This window comes from Eutrema salsugineum, unplaced genomic scaffold (genome assembly GCF_000478725.1).
Source record: "Eutrema salsugineum unplaced genomic scaffold, Eutsalg1_0 scaffold_7, whole genome shotgun sequence".
Lineage (NCBI taxonomy): Eukaryota > Viridiplantae > Streptophyta > Magnoliopsida > Brassicales > Brassicaceae > Eutrema > Eutrema salsugineum.
In genome coordinates, this window is record NW_006256486.1 from 714,430 (window position 1) to 733,236 (window position 18,807).

Below are 18,807 nucleotides of genomic sequence, written 5' to 3' on the forward strand. Positions count from 1 at the left end.
GATAGTAAGATTGAATTCGGCAAATTGTCGCTCAACGTTGATAATTTTATTTTCAGCTTATAATTTTCCATAGTTTCACAAAATTAATATATTAAATTTAACATAAACACAAGACAAATGATATTAGCCAAGGACAATATAGACAATTCAGTTACATTTATTCGGCTCATATATGCCTAAATCATATTTGCCAACTTTGATTTCTTCACGAAGACTAAAAATTTACAAGTATTATCATTTGGGGAAAAAAGCTTAAAAAATCTTTAATTATTTAATATTTGTCAGTTTCTTACTTGAACTTTTTGCGTTGCTAGAAATCTACATAAATTAATTTTTTGGATCAAAAACTACTTGAAATATTTTATAGTTCTAGTTTTTACCTCACGATTTCACGGCCGCTAACGGTTAAACGGAATTAGTAAACTCCGTTATTTTCCAAAACAAGAAAATATTAAAAAAAACCTTCAACTATTTAATTTTTGTCAAAAAAATACCTGAACTTTTAATGTTGCCAAAAACCCACACAAGCTAATTTTTCGGTGTCAAAAAAATCTGAAATATTATACGGTTTCAACTTTTACCCCACTATTTCACATCCATTAATGGTTCTCCCCAGATTTATTCGTAGATGGTTATTTATTTGATATTGATTTGTTTCTCATCATATACAACATTTATTTCGAAAGGCGATTTGAATATAAGTTCCTAACTAATCGACTCTTTCGAAGAATGATTTCAATGACTCATAATAGATTAATAAATATAAATTAGTAGGTAATCAACGGAGATAAAGTGTGATAGATATTTTTAAGCATCTACGAAGATCATCTTAGTGGAGATTAAATCAGTTCAAAAATAAAATGAAGCATTCATCTACAAAATCTTTAGTAATATATCGTAATTTCAAAAAAATATATCGTAATTTATTTTGAATTCTATTGGTGATAACTTTTTTTTTAGTTGTTGTAAACTATTTGATATTTTGGTTTTTTAGTGTTATTTAACTCAAAAAACAAAAACAAAAATTAGTTAATGTAGATTTTTGGCAACATTAAAAGTTCAGATATTTTTTTGGCAAAGATTAAATGGTTGAGAGATTTTTTAGCTTTTTTGTTTTAGAAAATAACGGAGTTTACTAATTTCGTTTGACCGTTAACGGCTGTGAAATCGTGGGGTGAAAACTAGAACTATAAAATATTTTAGATAGTTTTTTTATCCAAAAAATTAATTCATGTAAGTTTCTAGCAACATAAAAAATTAAGATAAGAAACTAACAAATATTAAATAGTTAAAGGTTTTTTAAACTTTTTCCCTTATCATAGGACACCGACGAATTCTCGAAGAAGAGCCATCACTACAAAAAACAATTGCCACGTGGTGCTGAGGGACGGAGGTAAATAAGACACGTCTCCAAATTGGTGGCCAAAAAGTTTACATCTTTGTGCCAGGTCAGCATTCACGCTCCGTGACTTGTGGGAAACGTTCACCCAATAAAACAACGGTTCTGCTTGAGTCTTGCAGTTAAATCACAGCCGTCAAACTCATCACGACAATATACGGTTCATTTTTAAGGTCTGAAGTCAAAATGATAAACGCCATATTCGGTATATACACACGAGTAAATAAGCAGCAGACAAATTCGACTGATTAATTTCGAATGAATGACGACAAAAAAAAAAAAAAAATTTCGAATGAATATCTGCCATCTTGTTTTATAATTTTAGGTTAAATGAAAAAAAGAAGCATGCTATTTGGAGAAAACATATAAATTAAAGGGTGATTTTCATAATAAACAAAATAGTTAGCTAAAGTGATTACGTTAGAAGCAAACGTTCCCGTTTAGAGGCAGCGTGCAAAGTGCAAACTTTAGCCACCCAAGACTTGAGTAACGTGGAACTTTTTCTCCTCCACGCAACCATGCAATTAGTAACGTACCTCTGAAACCGTAGGAGTATAATTATATGGACGATGAACAACAGAACAAGACATCAGTATTTATGTTTTTTTTTTCAATTGGGTACAGTTTGTTTTGTAACCTCTAACAAACTTTTTTAAAAAATATTTTCCCTCCGTTTCACAAAGAGTGTCATTTTTACATTTTTTTTGTTTAAAAAAAATGTCGTTTTAAAATTCTAATGTAAATTTTGACATAAAATATCATTTTTAACCTCAAAAATAAATTCAGAAAATTAATTATAAATATAATTTTAAGAGTCATTTTCTGCAAATTAATAAAGGTATAAAAGACATTTTATCTTATTTCTTAATTTATGTGAAGAATATCAGAACAACACTATTTATGAAATTTGTGAAATTTGTGAAACGGAGGAGGGAGTATTAACCTCTAACATACTTAGTTTTCATAATCAAGAATTTGTACAGAAACATTTTCAGCTAGTGGTCGAAGCCAAATTTATGTTTCTCTTTAGTGTTATTTTATGCTTTTCCTCTTTAGAGCAATCAAAAGATTAGGATTTTATTATACACAGCACGCAGCAAAAGATTAAAGAGACCTGGAAACTGACTCGGACACCGCAGCAAGCTAATCAATGGTACAAGGGTATATGGTTCTCCAAAGCCACGCCCAAATACTCATTCATGGTATGGCTTGCGGTGTTAAATAGGCTGTCAACGGGAGATCGGATCTCAGCATGGAACACAAGAGCGCCAGCAAACTGTGTATTATGCCCTGATCTGATCGAAACAAGGAGCCACCTGTTCTTTGAATGTGGCTATTCAGCAGATAGAAATCTTTCTGTTTCTTTTTTAACTTAATCCCAGCATTGTAAAAAGCTAAATTCTCGATGCCATTGTAACAATGGTTTTTTTTTTTTTTGAATAAATTTGACATTCAATTAAAAAAAAAAAACAAAACACGCGCTGATCACGATCCTTTAAATCTTATTGTTGTTTGAAGTGCTGTGAAATTACAAAAAACTTACAAAAACCAAAGAAACATGTGTGTGTGTTAAATTAATTAATTTTCATTACGATCGTACATCTACAAAGTTATGATAGTTCAAATTAAAAAACTATAAATGTTGGTTCATCATATCTTTTGTTAGACTTTTTTTACACAAAAATAAGAAACAAATGCTAGCTAGTTCATATTAATTTTCATGAAGATAGCAAAAATGGTCGTTTTAGTGAAAATCAATCAGATAATCTGGCTCATACATACTGTGAAAGATTGATAACTTGTTCTATGCCCGAATAAAATTTTGAATGCTAAATATACATTACGTAGTTACAGTGTGAATTGTGAAGGCAAATCGAACTTGTGACAAATTTATCTATTAAAAGACTAGGTTTTATATTCGATTTGTTTTCATAATTATGCAATTTAGCACTCAATTTTTTTTCTGATGATTCCGAAAATCTAAATATACTTGATTGATAAAGGGAGGCATAAGACATTACTATAGTTAAGTTAACGATCTGATGAGAGGATATCATGTGAAAACTTTAATTAATTAGACTATCTAACACTATAATTCATTGGTAAGAAAAATATATCTTAATCGCCAAATTAATGAAAATTCGAGTGTTCAATTTACATAACAGTATGATAATAAATGAAACTTATGGCACATGAAACGGTCGTTTGAGATTTATCATAATGGTATTGCTAGTCTTCACCTGTTTTATGAAGCTAAATTTTGATGTTTTGATGTAAATCAAAAGAGCTTTGCTTCAAGCTGAAAAAGAGAAACAGTACACCATATAGAGGAATCATATAAATATATATTAGATCGTCGCTCTATTGATCCCTTAGTTAATATAAACCATACCTTCCCGGGACAGCTTTCATGGGTCCTCCTCATATACGCAGCAACAGTAGATATAGTCAAGAGGAAGCCTCAAAAACAATATTCAGATAAACAATAACAGACTGAAAAAGCCTAACCTTCGAGATTGTCCTGCAAAACAAAGAATAAGATCGAAAAAGTCAAGCAGATTCTCATCCTCAGCCAACACACCTATTCTTGTTATACACGAGGCATACACTTTCTTGATTTCGTTTAGTTTCACGTTGTGCCAGGTAGATATCAAATGGCATTAAAAACCTATTAGAACACAACGTTACGGGACGATACCTTTCCTCACAAGTCACAACGTGTTTAATTCCGGTTTAGTAGTCTGTGAGTGACGGGAAAGGTGTGAGTTGTTTCTTCACCAATGAAACAACGCTTTATGACCTTCATTTGAAGCCCATTTTGGTGACTTATGATATATATGTTGGTGGGCTATTATTATTATTATTATTATTTATCTATTAAATGTTGGGCTATTATTAATCTTGCGGATTCTTGAGTTCCATAACAAAACTAGAATTTATCAAAAACCACTTTCATTGCATGTATAATCTGTCCAAAAACTACTTTCATTACAAGTATAGATATCTTTTGTTAACAATATACAACTCTTGCTAATAAAAAATTTGTTTCAAACTGTAACTGTGTCAACATTAAATCAAATTAAAAACTGGTAAACTGATAATCAATTATTCAATGGTATTGTGTAAATGTTTAAGCATACATATTAATTCTAGGTTTTTAGCTATCAGAACGTTCTTAAATTAGTGGTAGTCCCTGTTTAATTTTATTAAATGTATATTTAATCAAGTAAAATGGTTATTCAATGAAATTTCTGTATTAGAGTCGGGATACTGACGTGCTAGCTATAACATTTTTTTTTTTTACGAAATAAAACAGCATACAGAACTTGCACAAAGATGCCATGCTAGCTATAACATTTTTTTTTACCAAATAAAACAGCATACAGAACTTTTTTTCTGTTAACTAGACTTTTGACCCATTTTTCTCAACCATTAACGGAAAAGGTAGAATTGAATTCCGTACTAGAATAAATCTTAATACAATGCAGAGGCTGCAACACCACTTACGCTAGTAAATTCTAGCTTTTTTTTTTGTATAGTAGTAGATCCTAGCTTTTAAAACTGTAACTTTGTGAAGATTTGTATATATACTAAGTTATGATTAGAATCATTATTGCTTGGAAAAACTGATTTTAATTATCCAAGTTGATTGCTTAAGCATAGAGATTCTGGAATCTAAAGCAATCGTCCGAAATCCAGATAACTTAATTGCTGATTAAATATTATCGGGAAGCGACGAGTTTGTCATGTAAGAATAGTGTACAGAATCAATAAAGATCTGAATAATAATGAAAGTGTTGCATTTCCAGCAAGGCATGCACCTTAACTCAATCACTTAACAAGATATCTCATGCCATGATCTTTTTGTTTAATCACGTTACTACGCCCACACATTTGTGTGTATATATATATATATATATATATATGTATACATATATGCATGCATGTGTTGTAACTTGTAACTTGACATTTTTTTAGTTAATTACTTAATTCTTCTCTCTTTTTTTTTTGGTATGACAATTCTTTTACCTGAAATTTATCTTCGGTATCTTATCTTTTTACGAAAATATTTTTTTTTAAAGAAAAAATTTATCTATCTATGAATTTCTCACATAATAATCACTATATTTCATTATAAAAATTGGTTTCTGTCGGTGATTATATAAAATAAAAATTAGGTTCATTATAAACAAATTAGGTACCCACAAAACTGAAAAGGTTTAAAATTTTAATAACACTTTTTGGGTCAAAATTGTAACAAACCCACTTCATTTTTACCAGTGAATAGATGTGATAGTAGACTAGTAGATGGAGAAATTGGATAGCTTATATAATATATTTTACGGCAAGATTAAAATTATTTTTGTATACATGTATAGGTCTTCTTTGGGTTATAATATGTAATTTTGTTTCATATTACCTTACAAGTAGTACAATATAAGATATTTAACCATCTGTAGTTCTGTACTAATACCAATTTCACTTCCCAGCATTCTCATGATTCCAAGAAATATGAAATCACAATAAAATAAATAGCTATGAGATGCAACAACAACAACAACAAAAAGTAATAATAAGTTACAAAGATTAATTATTGAATGAATATGATTATATGACTATACAAGAAAATACCGTGCTCGGTCATGGACTGACATTGAGGAGAAAGAGAGACCTAAACCAGGAACCGCAAACGCAGCCGCTTCAACCGCCATTCGCTTCTGAATCGCTTCAAGCTCAGCTCCTGCGTCTACGAACTCTTTCACCAAATTACGATAAAACCCTTTGATCTTCTTCACAAGTCTCACGTAGTGTAGTCTCAACCATCTCAGCTTCATCCTCCTCACCATCTTCTTCAATGAGAATCCGCCACGTGGCACCATATTGTTCTTCCCCCCAAGACGCACCACCTGTGACTTACGACGACGGATATGAATCTTCCGGCGACCCCGAGACCACCGGAACACGGAGGTTGAGGCGATGCGAGGATCCATCTGGTTAACAATTGTGAGAGAGAAGAGAGAGAGAGAAGTTAATTATGTTTAGAAAGACTCATCGAGAAACTAATTTATATGTACATATAAAATACACATACACCTACAGGTATTGTGTATATATACATTTTTAGTTTTGGGGTCAGTGACCTTTCATGTGACATGTGACATTTTATATAATATAGTATTTTCATGGTCTGAATGGTATAACACCATTTTTTTAATGGTTTTTGTTAGTATATGCAGTTTATGGCCAACATATCACGACACTTTGACATAAAACTCAACTGGACCACACATCAGTCTGATATATGTTTTGTTTCCGATTATAAATTGATTGGTCCATATATACTTATAAGTTAAATAAAATAATAATGACATTAAAGCTAAGAAGCAAGCTACATTAGGCCATAATTTGCATTTGGAGAGACAAGTGGATGATTTGCAGTTGGAGAGACGAATGATTGCTCGGAATAACCTCGGTGTTTAAATATTATAAATCTTAGTTAAAAAAAAAATAAAGACATTGATTAAAATGTTAGTGAAGCTGTATGTGCATGATACACATAATAAGAAAAAATAAATCCAAAGAACATCCATTTCGAATATTAAAAAGTAATATCTAAAAAGAAATCCCAATAAATATATGAGACGAACAAATTGTCATTGAAAGATTCGAAAAATTCAAGTAGCTAAAATTATTATCTAAACTCTCACTAATTTGGGTAAAAGTAAGCTTCAAACATACAGTTATTTCAAATAACTCAAATAATAATAAAAAATTGAGATAAATTTTAAATAATTTTAGATAATCTTAATAATTATAATTACCCAATTGAGTTGCTTGAGTAATTCGAACCCATTCCAACCTATTTTCTTATCCATTGGATATAATTCTTAGATCCAAATGGATAATTTCCAGTCTGAAAAGTTCGGAGAATTTGAAACAGAAATGGAAAGAAACGGATCATTCATGGACAGGCTTGGACCAATTATAATCTCATTGTTTGTTTTTTTAAAAGGCGATGGAAATGATCAATTTATATTTGAATACAGAAAGTTTTAAATAAAGGAGATAAGGAGAGATATAGAGTTAGAGGTTAGAGCAACTCCAACCCTAAACTCCATGGGGAGGTTCTTTGGAGTTTTTAATGAATATTTATTTGATTTTTGAATAGTGTTGACTCTCTTAATTCTTCCCCCTTCCAACCCTGAACCTCTTCAGACACGTGATGAATCCCTCGACGAAAGTAAAACCAAAAAATTTATAAAACAGAAACACAAAAGAACACCAAAATCAATTAAAAACAAAAAATCAAAAGAAGAAACAAATAGAGAAAACAATGAGAAAGCACAGAAAAAAAAATCAATCGAAGAAGAAAGAGAGGAACCTCATCATTATTATATATACCCAAGAGAAAAGAGAAATCCAATTCAAAACAAATCTGTGTAGAGAGAGAGAAACAAAGGAGAAGAGAAATGGAGGCTCTGCATGTACAGTGAGGAAGAAGAAGGGGAGAAGGGGAACAGAAAGAGAAATAGTGGTTTTACCTTCATATGGGTTTCACCAAATGAAAAACAGACATGTGGCTGATGAATCTCGTCGAACCGGTTCTTCAGGTCCTTCAGCAAGAGGCGGTTCATCAAATAATGAGCCTTTTTGATTTAATTTTAATCCAAAAAATCTGATCAACCTATGTGAAGAACCCCATTTTACCCTGCGTTGGAGATAGTCTTATGATCAATTATTCAATTAGATTCGCAATGGGCAGCACATTTATGTTTTCTATGTTCCCTATAATATGGTCAAAGAGAGACGGTTTAGTTTAGAAGGCTCATCATGTATAGAGCATGAACTTGTTTTCATGTCTTCCTTTTTTGAATCATAAAAACAAAATTTGTTATGTTAAACACACTATGAATAAACCTGGTTTCTTCTTATTTTTGTATGTTTGTCTCTTTACCTTTATTTTAATTTATTCGATATATATGTATATATGTATTTTGCTAAATGATATATATATATATACATATAGGGTATTATATTAAACTATGCGCCTTAACTCGACAGATTGATTTTATTTTGTTTGTTTATTATGATGAAGTTAGAGTACAATCTTAATCCAAATTAAAGATACGTGATTTTATATAAACCCCGCTAGCTCTAGATCCGACATACTATAAACTGAAATGTAAATATCATAAACAAACTCCTAGTTCGTCACAAAACATATGAATTTCTAAAGCATGATTATCTATCAACTGGAATTTTTAGATCGGGTGATTTCACATACTATAATTGATATGCATATAAATAAATCCAACATTAAACTGAGTAAAAACCAACAAAAAGGCAGATATATAAACCCAAAATTATTAAACACAACCCATATGAGTGTCAGGGTTGTCATTTTGCGAGAACAGAGCAATAGGATATAACATGTTCTTGGATGTCTTGTCCTCAGTTGAGCACATTCAAATCATATTATATAAATGATATATAATGTTACTAGATGGTGATATATACATATGGCATCAAAATTCTTAAAGATTATAGTATTTATAATAGGGTCTAAGTGACAAAAGCTCTGACGTCGTATGCTTCCTTTATGCGCAAGAAAGAGATATATTATTGTAATGTAGATAAGATACTACGACATGACTAACCTTACGCCTTGGTCTCCACGATGCCACATACTTACATACGCTCTATGGACCCATATTGTTATCTATTCAATTAAATGCGATGGAATCTAATATGTTACATGGTAATTAATGCAGTCTGTATATATCTCGAAATCATATATTTGAATCTACTATAGTGGACAGTCACCAAGAAAATGATATATTTGACTTCTTGTCCTTTTTTTTTTTCTGTCATCAACTTTTTGTTAGTTTCTGCGTGGGTTGAGAGTAGATACATACACTGCAATTCGTCCCTGATAAAAAAAAAATTTTAATTCTATTTTACATGCCATAAACGTTAGTCTGATGTCAAAAAAAAAAAAAAAACGTTAGTCTATATCTCGATTTGGGATCCTTTTAGAGTTATCAAATTTATTTTGTTTTCGTCAGATAACAAATCTAATTAGTAACTAATTAAGCAATAATAATATTGATATACGAAAGTGTATGATAATTTAATGGATGAACTCGTTTATTCGAGAAATGAATAATGTTATAATTTTCAACAAGTTATAAATTATTTATGAAAAAAGTATGTTTCTGTTCTGTATTACGTTTGCATGACAGTTTAAAATCAGATAAAAACATTTATTTTCTACGATCGAGATCAACCAAAGCGATTCATTATCAGTTACATTGACATAATACAAACAAGATTTTCTGGCTTTCTCTAACTAGATGATGTATACGGTAAGCTGATTACAATCTTAATCGTATCGTACCGTACAGATCTCAAAGCTCGTTACAATGGCGTTATGAAGCAGCCCAAGGTATGAATCCCATGGCGGAGCTGAGTCTGAAAGTGACAAATATCAGATACAGTGTGATCAGACCAATGCCCATCACTTTGTTCGGTCGCATCTCGTTGCGTGGGAGCATCACGAGAGCCCAAATCAACCCAAATATCAGAAACCCTAGAGTGTAGAACAAGCTATCATCCTCCGGGATCATGTAAGTCTCTGGATTCTTGGACCAAGCACCAAGAAGCATCGACATACCTAACCCAATAAGCGTGTTGAACATTGGACCTGCGTAGCAACCCGATAACGCGATCTGTACACCATCTCCACCGTTCATCGACAATGCTATGTTTGACACTAAATCTCCCATTGAGTTTCCCCAAGCAAGCACGGTTAAACCGAGTATCGACGGGTTGATTCCATAGATTCCACCAAACGTCACAAGCAGAGCAACGAGCTCGTTTGCAATCATGTAGAACCATACAATGCTCATGATGAATCCACCAAGTACCCAAGGGATTAAGAATCTTTGTGGAGGACGATCAGGTTCTGTGTTTTTATACGCTAGATATCCAAGAGCAGATCCAATCGCAATTCCTATAAAGTAAGCTACAACGAGAGCTTGAGGACTCACATTATCTTGGCTGCTCCAAAGAAAAGAAAGCAGGACAGGAGCCAATGAGACACTGGCCACAGCGTACGTCTTCGACCAGCTATCTTCCTCGATCAATGGGATTGTTAAACGTCTAGGAACTGTGAGTGGAGTTTCCAAAAAGGATGTGACTTTAGCACATAACGAGCTATCGACTTCTCCACCATCTTCAGTCCATCCCCATGGAGGTCTTTCTTCATCATGCACATTGGCTTTCGTGAAATGGTTGGAGTAGATGGCGACATTTGTAGCCCACATCCACTGTGGTAGAGAATCATGCAGCCGAGGTGGACCTTCCTCGGTGTCAAGTTCAAGCAACGAGCTGTACATAGGACTATCATCTTCAACACTTGGCGAGAACACACTCCCCTGCATCGGGAGCAAAGGTGTAATGGAATCAAGCTTCAACATCCTGGAATGTTTCCTCAAGATCTCATTCGCAGCCACTAGAGAAGCATAAAGCACATAGATCGAGACAAACGCAATGGCGATACCAACAGTCACTCTGCCGACCATCAAGATCACAGTCAAAGACACCAATGTGAAAAGGAAGAAACTCAAGTCCCTGATGAAACATTTCTTATCGATCTTGACTTCTTTATCCGCAACACAAAGCGAAACTATCCCAACAACAACACAAGTCACAAACACAGCACCGCCCAAGACGCTGTTAAGACCTACTTCTCCTTTGTCCGAACCTACAAAAGCAGCTATACTCGCAAACACATCAGGAGCTCCGTTACCAAGTGGAAGTAGAGTAACACCAGCAACAGTTGGAGGCAACCTCAAAAGCTTGGAAAGCTTCTCCAACGAACAACAAAAGTAATCGGCAGCAGTATTACCCAAGAGATAAAACAAAGCAACAAGCCAAACCCCTAACACCAAGTAACCCAAGATCCTAAAATCTCTGCAGGAGCAGTAAAAGAAGCTCAGGTAATCAAAGAACCCATCTGGAGAGCAAACCGGGTTCGATTTCAAGAACTCGCATTGATCAGCATAACCTCTGTGTTCATGTAACCCAGAGCACAACACAGTACTATCAACACTCAAGCTGTTATTACCAGAACTTTCCTTGTCAACTTCAACCATATGTCGACGAATTACAGTATACTGGCTAAATCCATTATTGTCGGAAACCAATCCTCGATTACTTCCGTCAACGAAAAACAGATTCTTTGTAAAAGGGTTTCTGAGGAAATCGCTCCGATCAAGGAAGAAGAAGAAGAATAGGATTACAGCACAAAGACCATTGAGAATCCTTCGAAATTTGGGATTGCTAGAGCTATACAGTAAATTCACAGCTCTCATTCTCGAGATCCCAACCTGGTATTCTGCTAACACTATCTAACCGCCATAGATCATCGACTAATAAGATGAGAATCCCACACCGAAACGAACCAGGAAAGGGGCTGGCTTTCAACTAGCAAGATAGGAGGAAAGTGAGGAAATTTTGAAACCCTAGGATTCCGGTTTCGATCAGAAGAGATTCAATCAAGGGTTCAGGTGCTCACCGATATTCGTGATATGTGAGCAGGAAAGCGTGTTCTTCTTGGAACAAACTAACACGGAAAATCGGATGAGATCGGTGACAATCGACTGTGTCGGATCCTTTACCTGCTTAATTCGGATCCTATTCGGGTTTATTTGACCCCGAAACTAAGACTTGATTAGTTGATTGGTGGTTGTAATTGTAAACCAGACCATAAGTTTTTTTTTGTTTTTTTTTGTTTGCTTTAGTTTCTGTTTCTTATCGGCAGATAATTTTGTTTTCAACCCTATATTCAATTATGAACTAATAAATGGTTTTAAAAAGTGTAAAGAGCGTAGATTTTAGAAAAAAAAAAAGAATCAAAAACAAAGAAAATAAAATTGGCGGTAAAATTCTTTTTGTTGAAGTGTGTTTAGCAATTAGCACTGTTATAAAATACAAAAGTCCGTGGAAGCTTTTTGCTCTAATTGTTTATCAAATCATCTGTGTCGAGTTTGATTTACTTAGAAAATGTAATTTACTCTTCAAGATGTTATATGTGAAAGTTGACATAATTTATCATGATTTCGTATAGTAAATGTAAAACTTTTTTTAATCATAATTTCGCATGTTGAAAATAAAAATAAAACTATTTTCTTTTATAAAATGTTAAAATTTTATACCATTTTCTAAGGTTACATAGATGCTAGAAGGAAGATACAAGATAGTAACTAATAAGCTAATATTTGTTATAAGCTAATAAGCTAATATTTTTAAAAAAACTTTGAAAGTTTTGAACTTTCGGCTTATTGTAAGTACAACGGCTTTATGTAAACTGATACTTTACAAGTAAGATTATCATCTTTGAGGTTATTCACTAATTATCATCTTTAGGGATTCACTATAATTCCACCATGTATTACATATACGAATGTAAAGTTAGATTAATTTATGTTAGGAAAAGAAAACCAAATAATCGTCTAGAAAAAAGAAAGATGAAATAAACCTGATTGTAAAAATAGGAATCTGGTGAGTTAATTCACTGAACAAAACCTCTAACGACTCTTAATAGGGTTAGTTTAGATGGGCTTATAAAGCGGTTAAATCCGTTTTATTGCACATAATTATATGGGTCAGGCCCATATTCGAAAGTGAATATCAAATGACAGCTTGTGGCAACAATGGCGACAACTTCTCCTCCCTTCCCCTCCCTTCCCCTCCCTTCCCCTGTGTGCTTGACCCTGCCTAATCCGGATCCTATCCGGGTTTATTTTGACCCGGAAAAGGAGGCATAGGACACGTGGCAAAGCCATTGATATGAATGGAGCCAAAAAAGTAACGCTAAGGATGGACTCAAGACACCAGCTCAGCTTTCGTCTTCGATATAGTCGCTGCTACTTCCTCCTCTTAAAGACGTACACGTCTCTCTCACTTCTCTCACTCCTTTTAAAAATTCGTGATCAGAAGAACTAATCAAGATACTCCCTTCTTCGATACGATCGATAATCAGGTGATTTCTCTGATCCTGATCGTTTTTTTTTGGGTGTTCATCGGATTGTTGATTTTCCTTGGGTTTGTTATGCATCTACTTTCAACTCGTTATGTTATTGACTTTGATTTTTTGTTGGGTGAATTTGTAGAAGAGATGGGTTCTGCGAACAAAGAGTACGAGTTTCTGAGTGAGATTGGGTTGAGTTCTCACAACCTCGGAAGTTACGTTGGTGGCAAATGGCAAGGAAACGGACCCGTTGTCTCTACTCTCAATCCCGCCAACAATCAGGTTCTTACATGATTCTGAACTTATGCCTCAAGTTTTCTTTTTGTTGGAAGAGAATCGAGAGTGATTGATCATATTGGGGCCAATGATTATTGTTGTTCTTGTTGATGAAATACTTTATAAGCTGGATTAGTTTGTTTTTCCTCCGATGGAATCTTGTTTGATGTTGTTTCTACCATGTGAATCGGTTTTGTTTTGTCTTTGCATACTGAGATGCTTCACTATCGATGCAGCCAATTGCTCAAGTTGTTGAAGCTTCTCTGGATGATTACGAGAAAGGTTTGAAAGCTTGCGAGGAAGCAGCTAAAACATGGATGCAGGTAAATGACTAAGGTGAATTGCTTAGAAACTTTAAGCAGTCTGCACCAAATAACTAACGATAAAATAAAAATCTTTTATCAGGTTCCTGCTCCCAAGAGAGGTGATATCGTGAGACAAATTGGAGATGCACTAAGATCCAAACTTGACTATCTTGGCCGTCTTCTTTCACTTGAAATGGGGAAGATCCTTGCTGAAGGAATTGGAGAAGTTCAGGTATGTTAAGTCTGCAAAACTTGGTTTCTTTTCTCTGTTACATTTACATAATAACACCTTTTTGAAAAGAAGGGAGCCTATGATGATATGCATATGCTAATATAGAGCTAAACAGCTGATTTTACTTATAGCTTAAAATAACACGTTGTGTGCAACTTTTGCAGGAAGTAATTGACATGTGTGATTTTGCTGTTGGTTTGAGCCGACAACTCAATGGATCAGTCATACCTTCAGAACGTGAGTTGTGGCTTATATAAAAAATATTCTCCTAATTAATTTAAATCTTAGTCATATCTCTCCTGGAAGGCAGGTGGATTCGGAGATGTTTTTTTTTCCTGTTTTCTGTATCTTACCTGAAGATTTATCATTTCTCTATACTCATGTCATTTCTTCGTTGCAGGCCCAAATCACATGATGTTGGAGGTGATTGCGTGTTTCTTTCATTGGAGTTGTTTAGAATATTTTTCTTAAGAGAATAATTAACATTATGCTTGGCTATTGTAACGCAGATGTGGAATCCGCTTGGCATTGTAGGTGTTATCACAGCGTTTAACTTTCCATGTGCAGTTCTTGGTAAGTCTCTTGTCCCAGTTTCAAATCTTGATGAGCGTGCCTTACAAAACAGAAGAACGATATAAGACTGTATACCATCTTACCCGCTAATATGTCTCATTTTCTGATTCCCAAATAAAAGTGGACACAATAGAAATAGATGAAGCTCCTCATATTTCGGCAACTAGATTTGTGGCACTATGATCTAGCTATAACTGGGAAGTACATGAACTGATAATGCAAGATGGAAGTTTGTGCTTCCGCTTTCCGTTTCATAAATTTAAGAACTATGTTGTGGTATTGCAGGTTGGAATGCTTGTATTGCACTGGTCTGCGGAAACTGTGTAGTCTGGTAAGTAACGAACTTGACCCGAATCCGAACTTTGAGGATTATCTAGCTATTACTTACTTCAAGTAGCCGTCTTAATGATACTTAAGTCGACAAAAATCCGAATCTAGTCGACTCTTTAACGAATCCTCCATGTTGTTCTAACGATTATTCTCTTAGTATAATACATTGTTGAGAGACTGCATACACATGAAATAAAATTAGTCTTGACGATGACTACTACTGTAGCCTTTATCGATGTACCTTTTGGCCTAATTTGTGTCTTTAATACATATGGTTCCACAGGAAAGGTGCTCCAACTACACCGTTGATAACTATCGCAATGACTAAGCTCGTGGCCGAAGTTTTAGAGAAGAACAATTTACCCGGTGCCATTTTTACGGCCATGTGTGGTGGTGCTGAGATTGGTGAAGCAATAGCCAAAGACACACGCATTCCTCTAGTATCCTTTACTGGAAGCTCCAAGGTACTTCCTTGTACTATAATCCACCACCCAACCAAAAACACTGAGCCTACTTGTTGCTGTCACTGTCTTCTGTTTGAATATTTCAATTTTGCGCAGGTGGGCTTAAAGGTACAACAAACAGTGAGTGCGAGATCTGGCAAAACTCTGCTTGAATTGAGTGGAAACAATGCAATCATAGTCATGGAAGATGCTGACATACAGTTAGCTGCTCGTTCTGTTCTGTTTGCTGCGGTTGGAACCGCTGGTCAACGTTGCACAACTTGCCGTAGGCTGGTACAAAAATCTAATCCCATTTTCAGGCTTTTGATGTTTGTAGTTTTCCTTTTGCTTAATGTTTTTTTACTGTCTTAAAGCTTTTGCATGAGAGGGTCTATGATAAAGTGCTCGAGCAACTCCTTACTTCATACAAACAAGTCAAAATCGGCGATCCTCTTGAAAAAGGGACATTGTTAGGACCACTACATACTCCTGAATCAAAGAAGAACTTTGAGAAAGGAATCGAAGTCATCAAATCCCAGGCATGTACCTCAATTTCTATCCTTTGCTGCGTAATCAAGAAGCGTTAAAAGAGTTTAACCTTTTCAACTTTTAACTGAAACCCTTCTTTTGCAGGGCGGTAAAATACTAACGGGCGGTAAAGCAATCGAAGGTGAAGGAAACTTTGTGGAGCCTACGATAATCGAGATATCATCAGATGCATCTGTTGTTAAAGAAGAGCTATTTGCTCCTGTTCTATATGCTCTAAAATTTAAGGTAAAAAAAGTCTCAAAAATCATCAAAATTTCTTCAGAAACTAGAGACTTAAGAGATAAGTGAGAAAACACCATTTTCTTCTGCACAGTCATTTGAAGAAGCTGTTGCGATAAACAACTCGGTTCCTCAAGGTCTAAGCAGCTCGATATTCACTCGTAATCCCGAAAACATCTTTAAGTGGATCGGGTAAGTGGTACACACAAAAAAAAACACTTCTCTCATTATTTTCCAGTTTAGCTTACTGAAATTATGGTTGTTTTTAACTGCTAGACCAATGGGAAGTGATTGTGGCATTGTGAATGTGAACATACCTACGAACGGAGCTGAGATCGGAGGAGCGTTTGGAGGCGAGAAAGCGACAGGTGGTGGTCGTGAAGCTGGAAGCGATTCATGGAAGCAATACATGCGTCGTTCAACTTGGTAAAAACTCCTAATGTTTCTCTCTGTTTTTCTAACATATTTGCTGGTTTGAGTTTTTGGTTTCTGATTCGTTGGATTGGTTTTTTATCTTTTGACAGTACGATCAACTATGGGAACGAGTTACCTCTAGCGCAAGGAATTAACTTCGGTTAATTTTCAGGGATTTACGTACCGGTTAATGTTGTATTTGGCTCCATGTTTCAATGGGTTGGACTTGAAAGATAATCCCGCTTTTATAAGTAATAAAAATAAGTCTCTAATGTTACTTGATATAAAGTTTAATCGGACTAAGGTTTAAAATAGTAATAGCCATCTACTTTCGAAGATTTTGCTGGTTTTTTTTTATTAAACCTGATATCTGATTACCTCACAATTAATGGATATGATCATTATCAAAGAAGAAAGTGAAGGCTCAAATATAAATTCAATATGCAAGAATTGTTAATCCCACGTTATAACAAAAACGTGAGGGCACAAAGTATAACTCATGAATACTTTATCTCAATCGATGATGAAGACGGACAGATCAGAGACGCCGTCGGCGCGTCGACCAAGAACGATATTACGAAGCATTATTCGTCATAGTGATACGACGTTTTTTTATTGTGGAAGTTGACTAAATTTTTGTCTATTTTATTTTGGAAAAAAGATAAGAAAAAGAGTAATTGGAACCTAGAATCTTCCTCTATTTTGACGATATCGATTACAAATTAGGTCCCACTGAATCCTAATCTGACTGAACGAATAACCTTATCATTAATCCATTTGGCATTCGCACATGCAAGATTGTAAGAATCCACTTAATCAAGAAATACATATCTAAACACAAATAATGATAACAATTATTATGCTCTTAAAATTAAAAGTTATATAAAACTTCTGTTTTAATTTACCAAAAGCTAGTGTAAGTAAAACAACATTTATCAAAATTACTATATACTAGATCAAACTGTTAGTCTTGTATTATCTGTTTCCTCTATGAAAGGTGCGTTTGGCCTTTATAATTTCAAATAGAGTACGAATAAAATGCGAAATTTAGCAGGAAATCATAAAATGAAGACCCAAGAAATACTTAACACACCAAAACTTTCCATTTAATAAAATACTCATATCAACAATTGACATTGTAAACAATCAAGTCAATATCCTAAATTCCCGATTTACAGATTTTTGTTTTTTTGTTTTTAAGTATATAATTTACAGATTTTTTTACCTCTTTCTCTAATTGACTACTTCTAAATACATGTTTTTTTTTTTTTACTTCAAACGCACGCTTTCTTCATCGCCGGAAAATCGAATATTCGAATCTATGCACCTCCGGACAAAGCAGGCAAACAACTTCCATTTCCACCAATCACTGCCGCAGCACAAATAGCTTCACCGTCCACAGCCGGAATACTCCTCGGCGACGGCGATTCTGACGTCACAACCCTCGGCAAATCCAGAGTTATTAATCTTCTCCTGAACATTTCACCGATCGCCGATATGAAATCAATGGTCGGAGACGGAGAAGTAACGAACTCGCGGCAAAACCTCGTGTGAATCTCTAAAGCCTCCTCGACGCCGATTCGTCTCTGTTTTTTCCCCCACCGGAAAATCTCGTAATCCACCGCCTCGGAACAGAGCCCGCAGATCAATTTTCCGGCGTAGAGCTTTCGTACGCTCTCTACATACGCCGCCGTGTACTCCTCCGTCATACCGCAACTTTCGCATCTCGTGAATTGTGTCTCCGACGACTTCGATTCCGTGATTGTCGCCATAAAATTCGCAGACATCTTTTTCTCTCTGTGAATTCAGAAAGATCAAAAAATTAATGATTTGATTTAAGAACAGAGACGAAACAGATTGATATCTGGAATCTGATTCGTTAATAAAACACTAACCTTTTGCTTCGAATCTGTTGTGTGGTTAATAGATCTTGTACAAATATGGATATATACAGACTAATATATGTAAAGGTTTTTGTTATCTCTCTCTCTCCCACTCTGTTACTTGTGCTTCGCCGTTGAAGAGCTCGGAGA

General features: G+C 34.6%; 4 protein-coding genes across 6 annotated transcripts; 1 reads left to right on the forward strand and 3 right to left on the reverse strand.

The window, feature by feature from the left end:
* Window positions 1-5,862: 5,862 nt before the first annotated feature.
* Window positions 5,863-6,587, reverse strand: LOC18010503. Of its 2 annotated transcripts, XM_024150529.1 has the most exons (2): window positions 6,498-6,587; window positions 5,863-6,390 (listed from the first exon to the last, which is right to left on the reverse strand). In XM_024150529.1, the coding sequence occupies exons 1-2, from the start codon at window positions 6,582-6,584 to the stop codon at window positions 6,016-6,018; spliced, it is 462 nt and encodes a 153-aa protein (XP_024006297.1). In that variant the 5' UTR covers window positions 6,585-6,587; the 3' UTR covers window positions 5,863-6,015. The 2 variants fall into 2 exon arrangements, with proteins under 2 accessions (XP_024006297.1, XP_006392714.1); XM_006392652.2 differs by lacking the exon at window positions 6,498-6,587 and having other exon boundaries at window positions 5,863-6,483.
* A 3,068-nt stretch (window positions 6,588-9,655) lies between these two features.
* On the reverse strand, window positions 9,656-12,110 carry LOC18010511 (cation/calcium exchanger 4). Its single transcript, XM_006392653.2, has one exon. It carries the CDS (start codon window positions 11,773-11,775, stop codon window positions 9,829-9,831), a length of 1,947 nt encoding a protein of 648 aa, XP_006392715.1. The 5' UTR covers window positions 11,776-12,110; the 3' UTR covers window positions 9,656-9,828.
* A 1,073-nt stretch (window positions 12,111-13,183) lies between these two features.
* On the forward strand, window positions 13,184-17,092 carry LOC18010378 (aldehyde dehydrogenase family 7 member B4). Of its 2 annotated transcripts, none has more exons than XM_006392655.2 (15): window positions 13,184-13,445; window positions 13,579-13,715; window positions 13,946-14,032; window positions 14,115-14,246; window positions 14,411-14,483; window positions 14,647-14,669; window positions 14,756-14,819; window positions 15,105-15,150; window positions 15,433-15,613; window positions 15,710-15,886; window positions 15,967-16,131; window positions 16,226-16,366; window positions 16,455-16,552; window positions 16,637-16,786; window positions 16,885-17,092. In XM_006392655.2, exons 2-15 carry the CDS (start codon window positions 13,581-13,583, stop codon window positions 16,937-16,939), a joined length of 1,527 nt encoding a protein of 508 aa, XP_006392717.1. In that variant the 5' UTR covers window positions 13,184-13,445; window positions 13,579-13,580; the 3' UTR covers window positions 16,940-17,092. The 2 variants fall into 2 exon arrangements, with proteins under 2 accessions (XP_006392717.1, XP_006392716.1); XM_006392654.2 differs by having other exon boundaries at window positions 13,258-13,445; window positions 13,576-13,715.
* An 832-nt stretch (window positions 17,093-17,924) lies between these two features.
* On the reverse strand, window positions 17,925-18,746 carry LOC18010379. Its single transcript, XM_006392658.2, has 2 exons — window positions 18,670-18,746; window positions 17,925-18,571 (listed from the first exon to the last, which is right to left on the reverse strand). The coding sequence occupies exon 2, from the start codon at window positions 18,559-18,561 to the stop codon at window positions 18,094-18,096; it is 468 nt and encodes a 155-aa protein (XP_006392720.1). The 5' UTR covers window positions 18,562-18,571; window positions 18,670-18,746; the 3' UTR covers window positions 17,925-18,093.
* Window positions 18,747-18,807: the final 61 nt, after the last annotated feature.

Bases quoted from the DNA above. Each gene is read 5' to 3' on its own strand.
- LOC18010503 (XM_024150529.1), bottom strand. From the start codon at position 6,584: ATGAAAATACTATATTATATAAAATGTCACATGTCACATGAAAGGTCA. The intron at 6,391-6,497 runs GTAGGTGTATGT...ATTGTTAACCAG, and splicing joins TGTATATATACACAATACCT to ATGGATCCTCGCATCGCCTC.
- LOC18010511 (XM_006392653.2), bottom strand. From the start codon at position 11,775: ATGAGAGCTGTGAATTTACTGTATAGCTCTAGCAATCCCAAATTTCGA.
- LOC18010378 (XM_006392655.2), top strand. From the start codon at position 13,581: ATGGGTTCTGCGAACAAAGAGTACGAGTTTCTGAGTGAGATTGGGTTG. The intron at 15,614-15,709 runs GTACTTCCTTGT...AATTTTGCGCAG, and splicing joins CCTTTACTGGAAGCTCCAAG to GTGGGCTTAAAGGTACAACA. The intron at 16,132-16,225 runs GCATGTACCTCA...CTTCTTTTGCAG, and splicing joins TCGAAGTCATCAAATCCCAG to GGCGGTAAAATACTAACGGG.
- LOC18010379 (XM_006392658.2), bottom strand. From the start codon at position 18,561: ATGTCTGCGAATTTTATGGCGACAATCACGGAATCGAAGTCGTCGGAG.